The 19,484-nt window shown below is 47.9% G+C and overlaps 1 protein-coding gene across 1 annotated transcript in view; it reads left to right on the forward strand.

Moving 5' to 3' along the window:
• The window catches only part of PPL (periplakin), a 56,122-nt gene extending 37,261 nt beyond the window's left edge, over nucleotides 1–18,861 (forward strand). Inside the window, exons 11-22 of the mRNA XM_074965548.1 lie at nucleotides 33–179; nucleotides 1,585–1,736; nucleotides 2,728–2,825; nucleotides 3,492–3,649; nucleotides 4,597–4,775; nucleotides 4,859–4,997; nucleotides 6,312–6,505; nucleotides 7,698–7,848; nucleotides 8,353–8,436; nucleotides 9,246–9,362; nucleotides 14,413–14,505; nucleotides 15,221–18,861. Of these exons, the coding sequence (XP_074821649.1) occupies nucleotides 33–179; nucleotides 1,585–1,736; nucleotides 2,728–2,825; nucleotides 3,492–3,649; nucleotides 4,597–4,775; nucleotides 4,859–4,997; nucleotides 6,312–6,505; nucleotides 7,698–7,848; nucleotides 8,353–8,436; nucleotides 9,246–9,362; nucleotides 14,413–14,505; nucleotides 15,221–17,884 (4,176 nt within the window). The 3' untranslated portion in view covers nucleotides 17,885–18,861. The remainder of the gene's footprint in view (nucleotides 1–32; nucleotides 180–1,584; nucleotides 1,737–2,727; nucleotides 2,826–3,491; nucleotides 3,650–4,596; nucleotides 4,776–4,858; nucleotides 4,998–6,311; nucleotides 6,506–7,697; nucleotides 7,849–8,352; nucleotides 8,437–9,245; nucleotides 9,363–14,412; nucleotides 14,506–15,220) is intronic.
• The last annotated feature ends 623 nt before the right edge of the window (nucleotides 18,862–19,484 follow it).

The raw sequence follows: 19,484 nt of genomic DNA on the forward strand, positions 1-19,484 counted from the left end.
CCACCTCGTCATGGCTTTTCCTTTCCCCCTAGGACCAGGAGAAGGCCTTGGACAAGTATGAGGCAGTGGTGAAGTCCCTGCAGACGCACAGCCTGCAGGTGCTGCCTCTGAAGTACCGCCGGGAGAGCCCGCTCAAGCCCATCCCTGTGGAGGCACTCTGTGACTACGAAGGCGAGGAGGTAAACCTTCCTTCCGACAACCAGATCCTGGGGCTATGGGGTCGGGGGCACTGCAGGGAAAATGGCTCACCCATTCCATGCCTCCCACTCAATGGGATCCTGGTTAAGAGAGAGAGTTTTCCTGGTGCTTAGGTATTAAAATATAACTTATTCTGGCCAAGGCCTTGGCCCTGCCCGGAAAAGAGAGGAGATGTGGCGGGGCAGAACTGTGGCTTGTGACAGCAGCCAGACATAACTAGCCTTGAGGGTCATTTCTCCTACAGAGACTCTATGGGATTCAAGTAAGACACTACATTGTATAAGGAGCCTCCTGAAGTTAGAGTCTCCTTGACCTGTAGCCTGTGGAGCACTCCCAGGTTGGCTGTTGTCACATTTAGAAGCTGTGCACCTTCCTGGTGGTTGTTGCCCAGTCCAGGATAACAACGGGGCGCAGGCACCTTGTGACTAATTAAACTCAACCCCCAAGCACCTCTCTGTCTCCCTTTGCCAGGCATTTTGCTAATATAAATTCCACCATGATCCTTTGCACATGCTCCTGGCTGAGTGCCGTGTGACAGCAATGCTGGAGGAGCTAGTGCACAGGATGACAGAAGCAAAGCAACCTGGCTAAGTTAGAGCAGGGGAGAGAAATTACCCATGGCGGAGCCACAAGCCTGCACCTTAGGGAAGGCAAGGAACAGCACCGATACAAAAGGCAGGGCTGGAGCCTGCCAGCCCCAACTAGCCCCTTTAAGGGAGTTTATTTGCATTGTGCTGCCTCAACCCCATCCTCACAATGGAGTTTCCTTGGTGTAACCATCCCTTGTAAAGTGATGCAAGCAGGGGGCGGGAGCAGGACTGGGAGGATTAAGGGAGGTGGTATCCCAAAGAGGCTTATGTGGGCCACACACAGGGTTTGAAGATAAGCACTCTGTATCTAACCCATCCCACATCCAGATGAGATTAGCAGCTAGACCCAAGGGCCGTTTCTCCTGCTAGCAAACAGAAGAGGGACCAGGGAAGGGTAGGGGCCTGAGGCTCGCTGTGGCCATTTAGAGTTTGTTGAAGGAAGCTCAACACACCCCTGGCTATACAGAGGTACTCTGAGGATTGCAGAGATGGTGGTGGTGTGGCTGCTCGTACGGGATGGTGCTAGCAGCTCTGTATGTGCATTGATCTATAACCTGCCAGCAGGCGAGTGGGTCCCCCAAAGGGGAACACGCTGTGTTTTCTTTAAGAACCTCTACTACCCATCTGATGGCAGGGGTGGGAACACATGCCTGCCTGGGAAAAGCTGTAGGGCTGTGTGTTAGCCAGGTTGGCCAGACAGGGCCCCACCCGGGCCTGTGTCCCGGGCATGCGTGTACTAGACCAGAGTGGTGGTAGTTATTAACTGACTGGCAGCTGTGACTGATTTCTGTCCTAGGGCCAGGTTACCCGTGGAGCCCGATACACCCTGACTAACAACAACGGTGACATCTGGGATGCAACAGACAACTCAGGAAACAAGATCCGCATCCCAGGGGTCTGCTTCATGATTCCTCCCACAGACCCCGAAGCGCTAGCTCTCACTGACAAGTACGTGCAGTCAGGCCCCTTTTCAGTGTAGCCTGAGCTAGGGTGTGACTGGAGCTTCTCCTTCCTGCTGTGCCTAAGACACACGTGGGTAACACTTTGCTCTTTCTGAACCAAAGCAACACGGAATCATGGAAATGAATCCACGGGGTGGAAAGTGCTTCACTGGGCCACGCTCTAGGGTTAAGGCCTGACCAAGGCAGTTTGTCCTCCTAGCTTTTCTGAAACCTAAACCCTTCCTGTCCCGAGAGAGAAATGCAGCAAGAAGCTATTAAATATACTTAGCTCCTCAGTGGTCAAGGCTGCTCTCTCTCAGTGGAAAATGGAGATAAGGTTGCTGACCCTCCTTGATAAAGCACTTTGTGAGCTGCAGAAGCTTCTTAGAGTATGCCCAGCATGCATCAGGTGGCACGTGACCAGAATTCAAATGTGCTCTGTGACCATTCACACTTAGTGCTACAAATACAGACACCAGCCAGGCAGATTCAGGGACTGTTTCGACACAGCAATGTTAGTGGGACTGTCCTATATTCCCCTCACAGCCCTCCAAGTCTCCATCTTATGGCAACCCTGCTATTGTCAGGGGAGGAGCAAATGGCTCTTTCCAGAACCCAGCAGCCCTGCTCTGCCCATCCACCAGCACCAGAGCCGGGTTACCAGAAAGCAATTCAAGGCAGCCCCTTTCTCCACTTCCTCTGCAGGGGGACTGGAAAGGACACCAGCTTTGCCCACGCTTAGGGGCTCAGTGCAGCTGAACAACAATGGTTGGGTCATGCTACCACCATCCAGGGCTTTGTCCAGAGAGGGAGATGCACCCTTGAGAGTAGGAGAAGTCCCTTGGTTATGGTGAAATGCTCTCCCATATGGCAGGGGCAATAGGTTCGATGGCACATGGGTGACAGTCCTGATGTTACTAGCCAACTGGATGCATATGACACTGAAAGGGTGAAGGAACAGGACCTAACCTCAATTCACACACTGTCTCATTGTATAGCATTGCCAGTCAGTATCAGAGCGTGAAGCAGAAAACAGCCAGCAGCAAGAATGCACTACAGCAACGCTATGAAAGGCTGAAGGCTGATGGCATTGGAGGTGAGTCTTCATACTTGGATCCTTTTGACAAAGCCTTTGCAGAGTCTTAGGGTCAGGAGCACCAAAGAATATTGGGAGTTCAGTTTGAACCGGTGGCAGTGGGCTCTGGCTTCCATTCTTGGGTCACCTGGTCCTCCATATGTTCTTGGCCAGGACCTGCAGGAGATTTCTCCTTCTCTTCATCCTACTGGAAGATAGTTTGCTCTGTAGTCAGCTATATGGATGTCTGATAGCTCCCAGCACTTCTGTTCTCTTCAAAGGTAAAATGGGATAAAGTAGCTGCCACAGCCACCACAAGTGACCATCTTATTTTCTTCTCACGGAAATAATGGGATGGCGTTGCTGGAACAGGGAGTCAGGCAGGTCACTCAGTCTCTGTGCCTCAGTTGTATCATGGACCCCAGCTGTGCATGGTGAAGCACCTCCTGCAATGGCTTTTTTCATGCTGGCCACGGAGCAGCATCAAGAAACGGACTGGAGCCACCAAGCTAAGATGCAGATTTCTAATAGCCCAAAGGTCCAAGGGTTGGGGGCAGGATTGCGGTAGTAGGAGCTGGGGTTTTGGTTTTCACCCAGCTCCCTCTCTCTCTCTCTCTCTGTGTGTCTGGGTCTAACCCCAGCCCCTACTTCCCATGGCCTCTAACTCAACATCCTCTGGTTATCTAGACGCTGCATCCATACAGGTGCGCCAGCTGCTAGCGGGACTGGAGAAAGTGAACAGCGACCTAGACAAGCAGGAGAAGGCAATAACAGCAAACCTACGCCCCCCACTGGAGCACAGCCGGGCAGTGCAGGACAGTGCTGAGCGCTCAAAGGACCTTAAGGTAACGGACATGGAGAAGAAGATAGGGAAGGTCATTTGCCCACTTCATAGGCTAATTACTGTAGCAAGAGCCATGAAAGCAACCTTGGCACAGGAAACACCATAGTAGAAAAGCCAGCTAGAGAATCACCCTATGACTATAAAAGGATCATTTGAATGTCTGTTTATTCAGCTACCAACCTCATGGCTGCCAATGCACAGCTGCAAGCCTAACTCCATAAAACCCCTCTCCCTGTATTAGGAAAGAAAAGGAAAGGTACCAAAATGTCACTATTCTTAGATGCAATTGCTCCTCATGCACCAACTCCCAAAAGCATCATTGCTTGCATGCAATTAGATGGCTTCTCCTTTTCCATTAACAGCCCTGGCAGATTCCTTGAACATACAAAGCAAGCCAAGCTTCTTGCTCTGAGTGATGAGACCCCTGCCATTGTCTTGGCAGGAAATTCACATCTCTCTTCCTACCGTGATGCAGTCAGAAAGGAAACACCTAGTAAGATAAAATAGCCATAACATAGCTAGGGGCTATTCATTAAGGGCCTCAGTGTACAGAAAGAATACGAGTGGGATAGAGGTAGAGTGAACGGAGGGGACACAGTCTTGAACATTAAAATAGGGTGGATGAGGGAATATTGGATGCTCGGGTCCAAAATCCTTAACACAGTTTGCAGTTTCATCCCTGCATCACAATGGCATGATCCTACAAAGAAATGCCATCCTGGAGCAACTATGCTGCTGTTTGATCCTCAGTGCCCTCAAGAAACATCACCTGGTCTCAACAGGCTGAGACCCACCTGGCACAAAATCCTCCCCACATATCTGGAAGAGGGGGCCTGCCTCAGTGCAAACCTCCCTGCCGGCCCAAGGCAGCCAGGAGCTGCTGCCTTGTTCGTCATCCAGTCGCTAGAGCCCTGTACGCTGTCTGTAAGGACTTTCTTCTCATTGCAGAACATCTCCAATGAGGTCCGCTGCATCGAGCCTGAAAAAGCAAAGAAGATCCAGGAGTGTGAGGCTTTTATTGACACAGTGCCCAACACAGGCAATGCCACCTTGTTGAGGAACAAGGTAGAGGACACTAAGAAGAAGTACGACCAAGTGGTCCAACTGCTCGGTGCTGCCCAGGAAAAGTACGTTATAGCTCCCGCTGGGCTTAATCCAGACTTTTCAGTGGTGGCAGGGGAATGCAGTAACATTCTTCTTGTATTTACAGGGTGGATGTGGCCAATCGCCTTGAGAAGAGCCTTCAGCAAGGCAGAGACCTGCTGTCTGCATATGAAAACAAACTGGTGACAGAGGATACTGTGCCAGAGGACTTGCAGGCCCTAGATCATAAGAAAGAGGAGCTCTTGGTAAGTGGTTCCTTCAACCGGTTCTCTAACCTATCAACATGCTCAATAAACAGACATACACTAGAAAACCTGGCCCAGGTGTCTGCTCAAGGGACCAACCAAAACACCAATGGGTTAGTGGAGATGATCTTCAACAAAGGTGGAGAAAAGACTTGGACTCGTTCCATTTTCATCAATGTGTCAGCAGTCCTGAGACAGGAGGTTGCTTGACAGTGGGTGGTCTCTGTACAGACTTCATTGGAGCACAACAGATTCTCAGCACAAGGTGCTCATGCAGGGGGGATGGTCCCTGCCTCATTGCCACCAATGTGCATCCCTTAAATGAGCGCCTCCTAACTCACCAAGCCAAAATTCTAATGCCTGGCAGGCACTACTGACTTGACTATAGGGCTACCACTGGAATTCGGATGATAGAATTGCTCAGGGACCACACAGCTGAGTAGCAACCTCTAGGTCCTAGTCAATGGGTATCCGTCAGAAAAGTCACCTATCCCAATCTGCATCCTTGTGGGTAAGCTCAATGGAAAGGCCAAGAACTCAATGGGCCAATGCCTGACAGCCTCTAGATGTGTCTCTCAGGAACAGGGTGCAGGTAAGCATGCAAAAGCTATTGCAGTGACCGGGACGAAGGACTTAAATCTTCAGCACTTTTCACAAACACTGTTACCTTAAAAATTAAGAAAAGGGGGAAGTCAGAATAAGAGAGAAGTGGTTTCCTCCCCAACAGATCTACTGGATGGCTCCTAGCCTTTGTCTAGAATCCCAAGGTCTGGGGCCTGAGTGTCACCCTTCCACAGCCAGGACACAGCACCATCTGTAGCATTAGCACAAGCCTGGCCATCCTCTAACATCGCCCGCAATGCCGATGCCGGGTGCTGCTGGAACAGAAGGGTATTCTGATGCAGAGCACCACACCCATTTCACTGGAAGCAGGCCGAGCACTCTTCCTTCTTGCTTTGCATCCATGGTCTTTGCAGGGCTGGGCAGCAGTCAATCACTTAGATCTAAAGAAGGATCCTGCATACCGACGAAATTTTGCACCGAGCCAAGCCTTTCCTAACTGGTTTAACCACATCAGCTGAAGTAATATTTGCCATGCCCCTCACCCTATGAGTCATGATCTAGGTGCAATTGGATGGGGTAGCAAAGAACTCAGGGGTGAAAGGGTTAGAGGAGTAGGAATGCAAGGAACACTCATGAGTGATCAGCGAACTTCTTTCTTTAAAGCTAGAACCGCAGCTAAGCTATGTCAGAGAGATACTTGGAGAAAGTCTAGGATTTAACAACCTTATCGTTCTCCTACTCCCATTCCAGGCCATGGGCGTGGAGCTGCAGTCCAAGAAGTCTCTGCTTAATGAGGCAGAGCAGAATTTGCAAAAAACAAAGACGTGCTCCACCACCCTTGCCAGCCGCTTTCAGGAGCACTGCCCTGACCTCGAACGCCAGGAAGCTGAGCTCCACAAACTCAACCAGCGCTTCAACAACCTCAGCAAGCAAATTGACCACAGGTGAGGCTCCAGGACAGGCTGTTGGCTGAGCACTGGAGATACAGGTTAGGAGAGGGAGTCCCTTGTCTCCTAGCACATGGATTTTTACAACAGAATACAACTGATAGGAATGGAATCAAGTCTGGAGGAATTGCAATATGGTCCCTAGGGATACAGGGATGGATGATCAACATGGATGCATCTAGAGCTGATGGAAGTTTGGCATTAGAGGTCTAGGGAAGGAGGCATGGATGGTTCTTCAGCATGGGTAGGCTGAGCAGATCCGGATGGCCTTTGGCGCTTAAGCGCTCTCTTAGTGGAGACTGGAGTTGTTATAAGACTGACCAGTTTCTCCACAAGGGCTGAAGGAAGGATGAATGAATTCCCCTCCAGCACAGCCTCTCCCTCCTGCCTCTGACTACGTGTCCTCCCTTCACCGGCCTTCATTTCCTTTCCACATCAAGATCAAGCCCCTTCAGAGCTTTGCATGTATTTGTCCTTACCCACCTTCTGCTTCCTTTACCTACACTCCACTCGCACTCCCTTCCTCTTTAACCCACTCTCCACTACCCAGCCGCCTTCACACTGTGCCAGATGCCTGACATAACCTCCAAGCACTTGCTGGCCACATACTCCACCACCCAATGATTCCCTTAATACCCAACTAGGCAATGACACTGCCCATGCTGGCCCCACCCCACTGCTTGCTTTGACTTAGGTCGGGTCTGTGCTCTATTGCACGCACATCTTTGGATTCTAAGATTCTCAGGACACAGACACTTTTTGGGCTGGCACACTGTACGCTGCCATGCCTATCGATAGTTATATTCCAATGTCACCGTGGATTCCACCGCATCCTCCGAGCGAATCATAGTGTGGTTTGACAAACTGTTGGTGCTTGGGGTCCATAATAGACCGGTGAGAGATGGGCCCTGTATGGAGTGCTTTGTTATATACAGCACAGCTGAATTTCACAACCCTCCGCCCTGACCTAGACCTGCAAGCAGAGGAAGGAGTATAAAACCACAGCATGTTTTAACATGACCTGAAGAAAAGACCTCCTAGGAAATACTACGTAGGATCCTGCAGAAGACGACTCCTCCTGGGGGAAAACTCAGGCCCCAAGTTTGTGTCAGTGGGAGGGGTGGGGCCAGAGACATTTGCAGAAACTGTACTAGCTTGGGAAGTATTACATCTCATATCCCCCTTGCAGATCTCAGACCCTGCAGAAAGCAAAATCATCCTATTCCACCTATCGCTCCGGCTACAATGAAGTCAACCAGTTTCTTTGTAACATTCCGAATTATGAGCCACAGGAGACGGACAACATCCAACAAGTGGAAACGAAGCTGAAGAACCAAATGGTAATTCCTTCTCCTCTGAGCCACATACTGCAGGGAGCCTCTCAACATCTTCCCCACACTTCACATTCAGAGTCACCAACATTGATCAGGACTGCTGCATGGGGAGATGCCAGCAGCGGCTCCAACAGGGGTTAAGGATAGGTGGGGGTAAATATGTCCTTGTTCGTTTGATGAAGAGTTCCTGCTTAGCTAATACAGAGGTAGGGCACTAGAAATCCACCTCAATCTGAAGTCTAGTGCTGTCCTTAACACAGAATTATTCAGTGCTACTGCACTTTGCCCATGAGTACTACCCTGGAGGGGACATGTCCCACTGGGAGGAGAACCCTCCAATGAGCCAGAAAATAGGTGAGGGGCAGCTGCACCCATTCAAATCATGTTCAGAGAATTGAGGAAACAAAGAAAAGAATTCAGACCATCCCCTAGGTGTAGCTTTAACTGGAGCCCTCTAAAATACCATACTGCTTGGTTCATGCTTTTCCTGTGCCGTTTGTCTGTTTATAGACGCTGCTGGGTGATATTGCACAAAAGGAGCACGAGGTACAGAAAGTCTCCGCTGATGCCCAGCGGTACCAGCAGGCAGTGAAGGTAAGGAGTGTGATTCTGTCACCAGAGGCGTTTTCAGTAGATTCAGACTTTAAAGTCAGAAGGGTCCATCATGATCATCTAGTCTGAACTCCTCCACATTGCAGGCCGCAGAACCTCCCCCACCCACTCATGAAATAGACCTCTAACCTCTGGCTGAATTACTGAAGTCCTCAAATCACGGTTTGAAGACTTCAAAGTTACTGAGAATCCACCATTTATACTGGTTTAAACCTGCAAGTGACCCATGCCCCAGGCAGCAGAGAAGGTGAACTTCCACCGCCCCAGGGTGTCTGCCAGTCTGACCCGGGGGGAAATTCCTTCCCGAACCGAAATAGGGGATAGGATAGCAATGGCTGCCAAAAACAAACCACTGCAGCCCAGTGACGGAGCAAAAGGATGGGGGAGGTAAGGACAGCTTAGTTCCAATCCCTGCTCTCACAGCAACTCCCTCTGTGGCCTTTGTCCTGTCAGTTAACATGTCTGTCTCAGTTTCCCTGTATGTAAAGGGGTCAATTCTCCCTTCTTGAAGATAAGTGGCTTTAAAGCACTTCATATGGAAGTCGCAATACAACCACGAAGGTGCATTAGCAGGGTAGACACGACAGGCAATGCCTGAACTGGAATTCCCAATGAGATAGAAAGGTCTCACTGATGTTGCTGTAGACCCATCATTCTAAATTAGCTACTTAAAAGACGACCAAGGGTTGGAGTAAAGACAGGTGAAAGTTTGGGTCCATTCACAAGCGGTGAGGCGCATAGGTCAGGAGGACCTGCATCCTCACCTCTCTAACATCACCACTCTCCTGCAGGACTATGAACTGGAAGCAGAGAAGTTACGATCCATTCTCGACCTGGAAAATGGACGGAATGGCTACATGAACAAGAGACCCAGACTCCAGTCTCCAGCTGCCAAAGTGAAAGAAGAGGTAAAGCCATGATGGGGTTGAGAGAGGCTAAGGCTGGGATATGGCTTTGAGGAGCCATCAGTGATTGTAAGGACGATGATTTTCCCTTCTGTGACCTCAGCCTCATTCAGGGTTGGGAATTCTTCAGCACCATTAGTGGATCAATTATCTAGCATCCCAAAGATTTTTGGGAAGGGTGAGAAAAAAGTATCTGAGCCTGCACTTTGTTCCAGTGAAATCTCCCCCAACACGACTTTCAGCTGGAAGGACAGGTTTTAGGGGTTAAAATTCTTGGTGTAAGCTATAGATACTACGCAAAGACCATGCAAGTTTTCAAGCTACTTTATAGCTGTATAACCCACTGTTTGGCTATCTTAGCTCATCCTTCATCGTATATTGCACCACGTAGCTGAAGTTGCCCACATGAGTCCCCAGTTGTCCTACCTGTTACACACGTTTGGTAGAGCAGGTTGCAGGAAGGGAAACTATTGTTCTTCTTTGAGCGATGGCCCCTCTTGGTACTCCACATGCAGAATACGCAGTGGCTGTCTGCTGGCCCGCACGGGTGCTGTAGCTTTCATGCTCCCAACCAAGGATATAAAGGGTGGTGCAGGCTGATTATGCGCAGGTCCCAGGATTCAAAAACTGTTTCCTGCCCTCGTTCCTCTTCTGTGAATGACAAACATCAACGCTGCCTCTACTGCCTGGCTGAGGCTCATATTTCTGACAAGTGCAGCATCTGCCTCTCTCTTCTCCCCAGAACTCATGAGGATTGGGAACAGACTCAAAAAACACCTCCTGGAGAAGGCAATGAAGCCCCAATAAGATGTGGATCAGAGACTCATCTCCCTCACTCCCCTCAGCAGGCAGTGCCTCCCTGAGCACAAGCTTGGGAACAAAGGCTAAGTCTGATAAGCCTAAAGAAAAGGCTTTACAGGAAAGTAAGGGACTTGGTCCTTAATATGTCAGTCCCAAAAACAAGGGATTCCCTCCCTGACCCCATCAGAGTCGAGAGAGCCAGTGTGCATGGGTACTAAGGTCTCAATTCCAAATAAATCTTCTTGACAAGGAGGTGGCGGCATGCAAGGGTATGAATCCTATGGTTCCAGCACTTGCGCCGGTGGTGAAGATGAGGTATACATAGCTCGTAGTGCTTCCATCCACTTCAGGAACTCAGATAGCAATGTGGCCCCAAAGGGTGACCAGAGAGGCTCCAGGAATGGACTCTCCTCATACTCCAGGATGGTTGGAGATGTCTTCCAGGGAGACGTACATCTTTGCCCTCCCCGATCCAAGTTCACTGTTCCTATTAGGTCCTATATTCCCGGACATTGTTCGCAGCCCTCAACATGAAAGATGCGTATTTTCATACGGATATCCAACCAGCCCATAGGAGGTTCTTCAGGTTCCTCTTCAACCAAGACCATTACCAATCCAGAGTCCTCCCCTTCAGTCTGGCCACAACATCCAGCATGTTTACAAAGTTTTTTCCAGTTGTGGCTGCTTGGATGAGAAGAGAAGGATTTACAGTCTTCCCGTATCTTGATGACTGACTTCTCAGAGGCAACAAGGAGGTCCACAGGGCAACCCGTGTTCTGCTCAGCCACACAAGGAGCATAGACATCATAGGGGCAACACATTACACTCGTACTGTAGTCGAGTCTATCTACCTCTCAAAACATTTGAGCACTTTCATAACCAGGTCACTCTCAGACCCAGGATGTCACTCAGAACTTGCCTTTCCCTCCCTTGCCACATGGCTTTCGTGCACACGTAATGCTGTTCAACAAGCTACATCTAGAATGCCTACAGGCCTTGCTTCTCTCAGTGTACCTCCAGAGAACGGCATCATAAATGACAAGGTCACAATTCTGCCCAAGAATTAGGACTCTCTCGTCTGATGGACAAAACCAGAAAAGGTTCAGGTAGGTGCCCCTTTCCTCAGACCAACACCCGAGGCACCCACCATTACCAATGTCCCCCTCTTGGGTTGGGGTGTGCACATGGACCTTCCCAAGGCACAGGGCATCTGGACCCCTTGGGAGACCAGAATGTACATACCTTACAATGGTTATCAGCAGCTTCATCGTACTTACCCAGGGTGCAAAATTCCCTAGCGGACTGTCTGAGAAGACACTTTCCTGAAAACCACTAACGGGAGATTCACGATTTGGTTCTCAGTGACGTCTTCGCTCAATGGGGAATGCCAGCTTGGGACCTTTTGGAAGCTTCCTCAGTACTGCTCCAGAGCAGTCCTGGGCAAAGACTCATTGGGAGATGTCCTCCTGATGTCAAGGAAGGGTTGCCTAGGCTATGCTTTCCTTCCAATTCCTTTGTGGATAAAGTCCTGATTTGCTGCTTACATCACGATCACATCACGTGGAACAGCACATTGCATTTGATGTTGTGCGTGCCGTCTGTCGCGATTTTTTCCCCCACTGTAAGTTGAGGGGTACGTTTGACAAAATGTCAGCTCCTAAGAAAGCAAAGTTAGATGTCCATTCATTTCACTTAACAGCAACATTTGGTGGCTAAGTCGTGGCAAGGTTTTGGTGCGCTTTATAAACTGTTTTGATGCAATCAAGGCCTTTTTGTCGGAAAAAGGACAAAACTACCCTGAACTGGATGATGAATAATGGCTGTGTAAGCTCATGTTTCTAACTGACATCACCGCTCACCTAAACAAACTCAACCTCCATCTCTAGGGTGCAGGGCAAACGGTTCTGGATCTTTATGAAACTTGGAAGGCATTTGTTGTAAAACTAGAAGTTTTTTCTCGGGATATTTGAAATTCGACTTTCTGCTACTTCCAACACATAAAAGCTATCGACACGTTGCACTATCAGTGTCGATGAAATTGGAATGTACATGCAAGAACTGGAATCAGAATTTTCTGACAGATTTCAAGATTTCCAGCAATTTGGCCCAACGTTTTCTTTTCTAATTAAACCTGAGAAGTTCAACAAAAGTGACTTGGATTTGTCTGTATTTCAGTGGATGGATGTTGAAGATTTCAAAATACAGCTCATTCAGTTAAAAAGCTCAGAATTGTGGGTATCAAAGTTTGGAGATCTGCGGAGTGCACCTAAAGCTACTGAGAGAGATCATGAGGCCTCTATTCTGACCTGCTGAATGTCCCTGCCAGTGAAATTTAACTGTGAAGAAAACTGCATTTGCAATGCTTTCAGCATTTGGATCCACATACCTGTGTGAACAGGTATTTTCACACATGAAATCTGTCCTCTGTCCCTCTCGGAGCTGGTTAACAACTGATCACTCAGAAGCCTGTGTGCCACTTAAACTATCCAAATACATGCCAGACATTGGAAAACTCAGCAAGGAGAAGCAAGGGCAAGGATCACACTAAACTGATAAAATCTGCATTTTAATTTAATTTTAAATGAAGCTTCTTAAACATTTTAAAAACCTTATTTACTTTACATACAACAATAGTTTAGTTACTTATTATAGAGACAGACCTTCTAAAAACGTTAAAATGTATTACTGGCACACGAAACCTTAAATTAGAGTGAATAAATGAAGACTTGGTACACCACTTCTGAAAGGTTGCCAACCCCTGTTCTAATGCAACACGGGGGCAAATTCGCACACCCAAATCAGGAGTCGCTGCATCTTAGAGTATCTACTTACCCTTAACTCTTCAGGTATTACATTTGCAGTCAGCGCTTTCCATCCTCCAATGGATAACCATACGATCTTTACACCCACATCACATCAAGATTTCTGAAAGGGATTTTCAGATCCTTTCCTCCAGTGGTGAAATTTGCATCTCCCTGGGACCTCAATTTTGTTCTATCATCTCTCACTAAGATTCCCTTTGAGCCACTGTCCACATACTCTGTGACCCATCTGTCCATGACGGTGGCATTTCTGATAGCTATAATGTCAGCCAGAAGAGTCAGTGAACTGAGAGAGCTTACGGTGGGCCCACAGTATACTACCTTCTACAAAGGAAAGGTCTCTCTATGCCCCCACCCGAGATTCATACCCAAGGTAGTTTATGAGTCAGGTCATCCACTTATCTGTATTTTTTTCCTAAATCACATGCCTCTGAAGAGAAGATTGCATGCTCTGGATCTTCAGTGGACTTTAGCCTTTTATCTGCAAAGAACAAAGGAGGTTAGAAAGATATCTAAACTATATTTATTTCCACAGCAAAGTGATCAAGAGGTCAACCTATATTGGGCAGAGACTTACAATCTGAGATCTATTTTGAATTATCCTTTGTTACCAACTAGCTGGTATTCCCCTTCCCTCTCCTCTCCCCCGAAGGGGTAAAGGCTCATTCCACCAGGGGACAAGCTACTTCAGCTGCATCTCTGAGAGACATACTCATACTAGAGATATGTAGGCCAGCTATTTGGAGCTCTTTGCATACCTTCCCAAGACATTATGCCCTGGAACAGTCATTGACTGCAGATATGGCTCTGGGAACAGCAGTACTACAGTCAGCTATCATTTCTGCATCCTCACACCCACCACCTGTTTGACTACTGCTTGTTAATCTCCCACATGTAGAATACACAAAGGGACCATCACACTTAGAAGAAATGGTGGTTACTTACCTGTAACTGGAGGTTCTTTTGAGATGCATGGCCCCAATCTGTATTCCACTACTCACCCACCCATGAATTCATTACTCTGTCATAAGAATAGGAAACTGGAGAGGCGACAGCCCACACCGCACATTATGCCCGCAGTTGGGAGCACAAGGAGAGCTATGGAGCACATGCAGGCCAACAGACTTTGCTTCCAAGAAATTCTACACACAGACCCATCGTGCGCTTGCGAATCCCATGTATGGAATACACATCTCAAAGAACTTTCAGTTACAGGTAAGTAACCTCCATTTCTGTGCATGGAACCTCTCGAACAGAACCCACAACACAAGATCACAGTAAGAGGGAAGGTTTTGAGAAAAAAGCCAGTTGCCCTGCCATACACTTCCCTACCTATCCTGCATGTCGCCATTTGTTTTGTTTCTATTCAGAAAGTCTTGATTAACAGCGCTGGTTCCACTTCCTTCTCTGAACGCCTTTCTGTTTCACAGGAAGCAATTCTGGCTGCTAAATTCACTGAAGTTAATGCTGTCAATAAACAGAGGCTGCAGAACCTGGAATTTGCCCAGAATCTCCTGAGGCAGGTAACTGATGAATAGCAGGAATTGATTTAGCTAGAGATGAAACTAGGAGCTTGACCTTCTAAAACATGCACTGTGCCTCCTCTTAAAATCACAGCTGCTGGGTGATGGTCACATCTGCACCACAGTGAAGGATTTTGGAGGTTTATGCATACGTTAAAGTAGATTAGCTTTATGTAAGCAATTTATTCTACAAGAATATTTAATAAAGCAGAATTGCACACAGTTTTTCACCAACTAGAAATAGATCTAGCTAATGTGTCACATCCTGGAAATCACCACCCAGAAGGAACCCAATTTGAGCCCACCCATCAAGAACAATCTAGCCCACCCAATGACTTCATCACACTCCCGATTTGGTGTGAGGGAGTGTTATGTAAATCTTAGGATGCACTAGTTGAATGGTTTTCAACTTTTTTCATATGAGCGCCACCCACAGATCCCCTTCCCACAGAGCCAGACACATTTTCCATGGAGTAGTATGAGAAAGATGGGGTGGTCACGACCCGTGGTTAAGAACCCATGCACTAGTTCGGTGGAGGGACATGGACTTGCTAGTATACAATATTCAATCATTTTCAATGGACCTCTCCATTAGAGTTTGAAGTTATCCCACAGTAGTTTTACCATTTTGCTGCTGAAGGAAGATAGGTACACCAAGTAGTGATTGCTAATGAGAAAGGTTGTCCTTACCATGCACTCTTTATTTCACTGACAGCAGCCAGAGGTACAAGTAATGCAGGAGTCTGTCCAGACTAGCAAGTCTGAGAGGCCGCAGGAGGAAGTCTGGAAAATAATGAAAGAGCTGGATGACGAGAGTCAACGTCGACAGCAGCTAGAGGGAGAGATCAAAACCATCCAGAACGACATCCTCCATCTACAGAAACAGAAGCCCCAGGAAACTGTGCTGAAGAAGGAACTGCTGAAGAAAGTGCCTGACCCTCAGCTGGATGAGAGCTACCACAAAATGCAGCAAAGCCTGGCAGAAGAGCAACGCAAGAACCAGGTGCTACAGGATGAGCTGGAGGCCCTAAATCTGAAGCTGCGAGCCCTAGAGCATGAGAGGAGGGAAGGGGGCCAGGAGTATATCGTTAAGGAGGTCCTGCGTATTGAGCAGGACAAGGCACAAGCGGATGAAATCCTGAAATTGAAAGAAGAGCTGGAGGACCTCAAGAGGCAGGAAGGAACCAGAGAAAATGAGGTCACGCTCCTGCGCCACCAAATCACCGTGCTGTCTGATGAGAAGAACAAAGAGCAGGAGAAGGTTACTGAGAAGGAGGTGGTGAAGCTGCAGAATGACCCTCAGCTGGAGGCGGAGTTCCGAATGCTGCAGGAGAACAAGGAAAGGGAGAGCACCCTGAGGCAGAAGCAAGAGGAGGAGCTCAGCTACCTGCAGGACAAGATGAAACGGCTAGAGAAGGAGCGGGCCATTGCAGAGAGCAAGATCACAGTCAAGGAGGTGCTGAAGGTGGAGAAAGACCTAGCAACAGAGAGGGAGGTGAACGAGCTCCGACGCCAGTATGAAGACGAGAAGTCCAAGGGCCGTTCCAATGAGAGGGAGAAGGATGAGCTGCTCAGAAAGATCCAGGTCCTGGAGGAGGAGAATGCTAAGGTGGTCGTCCAAGAAAAAGTACGTGAGATAGTCCGCCCAGATCCCAAGGCTGAAAATGAAGTAGCCAACCTTCGTCTGGAGCTGGTGGAGCAGGAGAGGAGATACCGAGGTGGGGAAGAGCAGCTGAAGAGCTGCCAGAATGAGCTGGCTTACCTGAGAAACAGAAGCGGACAGGTGGAGGTGAAAGAAATTATCAAGGAGGTCATTAAGTATAAGACCGATCCTGAGACCAAGAAGGAATTGCAGAGACTCCGGGAAGAAATTGTAGACAGGACCCGAGCGATTGAGAGAGCTGATCTGGAGATCTACCAGCTGAAGCAAGAGATTCAGACCTTGAAAGACACCAAACCTCAAGTGCAGATGAAGGAAGTCGTCCAAGAGATACTGCAGTACCGGGAAGACCCCAAGACCAGGGAGGAAGTGGAGTCCCTGAGAGCTCAGCTAGCAGAGGAACAAAAGAAGCAGATTGACTTGGAGAGGGAGAGGCTGCTCCAGGAAGAGAAGATCAGACAGAAAGAGGAGGAACTGTCACAAGTGAAGGAGAAAGTGGTCCAGCAGGAAGTGGTGAAGTTTGAGCAAGATCCTGCCTTGAAAGCAGAGATCAACTCCTTCTCTCAGAGCATTGAGAGTGAGCTGAAGCAGATAGACTCCCTGCGGGAAGAGCTACGCAAGCTGCAACGGAGGAGATCTGAGCTGGAGCGCCAGTTGGAGGAGCTCGAGAAAGAGAGGCAGGCCCGCAGAGAGGCTGAATTTCAGGTGCAGAGGCTGAAGGTCAGGCTGAACGAGCTGGAACAGCAGGAGAAGGAGACAACGGAGAGAGTAACCGTGAAACAGAAAGTGATCCTCCAGCAAGACCCGCAGCAAGAGAAAGAACACTCTCTCCTCAAGCTGGAGCTGGAGGAAGAGAAGCACCGAAGGCAAGTCCTGCAGGCTGAGCTGGAAGCCCTGAGGAAGAAGCTCCTCACACTGGAGAAGATGGAGGTAAAGGAGAAAGTAGTCTTTTCAGAGAGCATCCAAGTGGATAAAGGGAACACCGAATACGAGATTCAAAAGCTGAAGAGCAACCTGGAGGAGGAGAGTCGGCGTAAGAGGGAGCTGGATGCAAATGTCAACCGCCTGGAGGCCAAACTATCTGAGGTGGAGTTCAACAATTCCAAATCCTCCAAGGAGCTAGATTTCTTGAGGGAGGAAAACCACAAGCTCCACCTAGAAAAGCAGAATCTTCTGCTGGAAACAAGGAGGTTACAGTCCGAGATTGAGCTCACAGCAACAGAAGCTCAGGATTTACGAAACATGACCCAGATTGACAGCAGGGTGAATCTGGACTCCAGATTCCAGACTTTGGAGAGAGAGCTGGAAGATCTCAAGAAGTTATCCAGTGAAAAAGATGCAGAGATTAAGCAACTTCAGAACCGCCTCAAGACAGTGGCCATCAAGAGAGAACAGAGAGAGAACCACTTGCGGCGCTCCATTGTGGTCATAGACCCCGACACTGGGAAGGAGATGTCTCCAGAGGAAGCTCACAAACTTGGCCTCATCGAATGGAGCTTGTTCGTCAAGCTGAAGGGCCAGGAATGCGACTGGGAAGAGATCTCAATAAAGGGACCTAGTGGGGAGTCCTCCATGATCCTCGACAGGAAGACTGGCAAAGAATTCTCCATTGAGGATGCCTTAAAGAGTGGAAAGTTAACCATGGCTCAGTACGATCGTTACCTGAACAAGGAAATGTCCATCCAGGAGCTGGCAGTACTGGTGTCTGGGAAGAAGTAGTTACAATGTTCCCTCAACTCTACATTGAAACTTTTCTTACAGCAGCTTGCTCAGAGCTGCACCACTTGTTACAATTCCAGATTGCTGCAAATCCTTTATGTCTTCCGAAATGCTATAGCCTTTGCACGGTCCAACATGAGGCTGCCATGAAGTCATGCTGCTTGCTGCATCCATTGCATAAGAGCACTGCCACGCCAGAGGTGGAAAATGCATTTGTCAACATTACATTAACCTTTCTTCCCCATTACAACCTTACCTAGGTACTCACGCCAACTGAAAACAAACAAAATCTTCAAGTCTGAAGTTGTTTATTAACACGTGCTCTCAAGTTTAGCAACTGAGAAGAGGCTGCATATCTCAGCACATTCCTTTTTTGTTTTTATGTCAAGTATGCACTTCTCTCTAGAGGGTACCGCAAAGCTGTATAAAGAGCCACTGGAAAGAGACAAAAGGTCAAGACCACCCAGAAGAGCAGAGGAAGCCTAGTAAGCCACCCACCTGTATGAAAATCTAGAGAGACACTATCATTATATACAGTGGAATGAATGATGGTATCTTCATCTGAGAAAGGCAGCTAAGTGCACAAAAAATGAAATTTACATCTTAATTCATAGTCATGATACTCACATCTAATCAAAGCTGTTTCAGACGGACTTCTGTCACCTCAGTGCCTCTAATGCCAAAGGAGAGGGGGAACAAAAAGAATTGTAATTTGATACAGTAATTCCTAGATTAAAAGGAGGTATTTTCATATGACATCACCAGAAACATGTAAAGAGACGTCAATATTATGTAATAAAGTATGCTACTGTAACCTAATGCGGAGGTGCCTTCTGAACAGTCGTGCTTACCTCATGGTTAAAAGCCACTCATACCGATATTTTACTAATGTTACACGTTCAGCTATATGTATCATTTATTTGTGTAAGGGAATGGGAAATATGGGGAAATTCTATTTATAGTACAAAATAAAAATGCGGTGGTTTAAATCAGTTTATTTTTCCTTTTTAAATTGATGCCTGCCTTTTGATCTAATACCTTAAAGGAACCCAAATTTCAGAATCAAAGGTGACCTTTCACCCAACACTTACATTTATTTTTTAATATAAGAAACGTGCATGTTAATGTTGTACCTATATCTTTGGAAAAAACACAAATTGCTTGTTGGTCAAGTTTACCGGCAAGAAAGGCATGCAGCTGATCATTAGTATGTTGTCCTGACCCTTGCAGCTACTGGAAAAGGCGAATTACAGGCCAGTTTCACTTTCAGGTTAGAGCTTCGGAATTTCTACCTTACCATGCAGCTCTGCTATCAAAAAAGGATACTAAAGAGAGCACCTGTGGGGTTCCATGTTTATTGCATCACGGATTTCCTGATCCTGTGTGCTCAGTTTACAAGTGGAAAAGCTTTTCCTGCAATCTCAGTCTGGGAGCTGAAAGGCAAGCTGGGTTTTTCCCACCTAACGGATCCTCCTGGGTAGTACAGGTTCTGCAGGCCAAATGCTGCCCTTAGCGATACCCACAGGGGTGTGATCTTAATAATGTCCGAGTGCCACTTGTGCAATCCCATTGTTGCTAAGAAACTTACACAGGTGTAAGT

This window comes from Natator depressus, chromosome 10 (assembly GCF_965152275.1).
Source record: "Natator depressus isolate rNatDep1 chromosome 10, rNatDep2.hap1, whole genome shotgun sequence".
Taxonomy (NCBI): Eukaryota; Metazoa; Chordata; order Testudines; family Cheloniidae; genus Natator; species Natator depressus.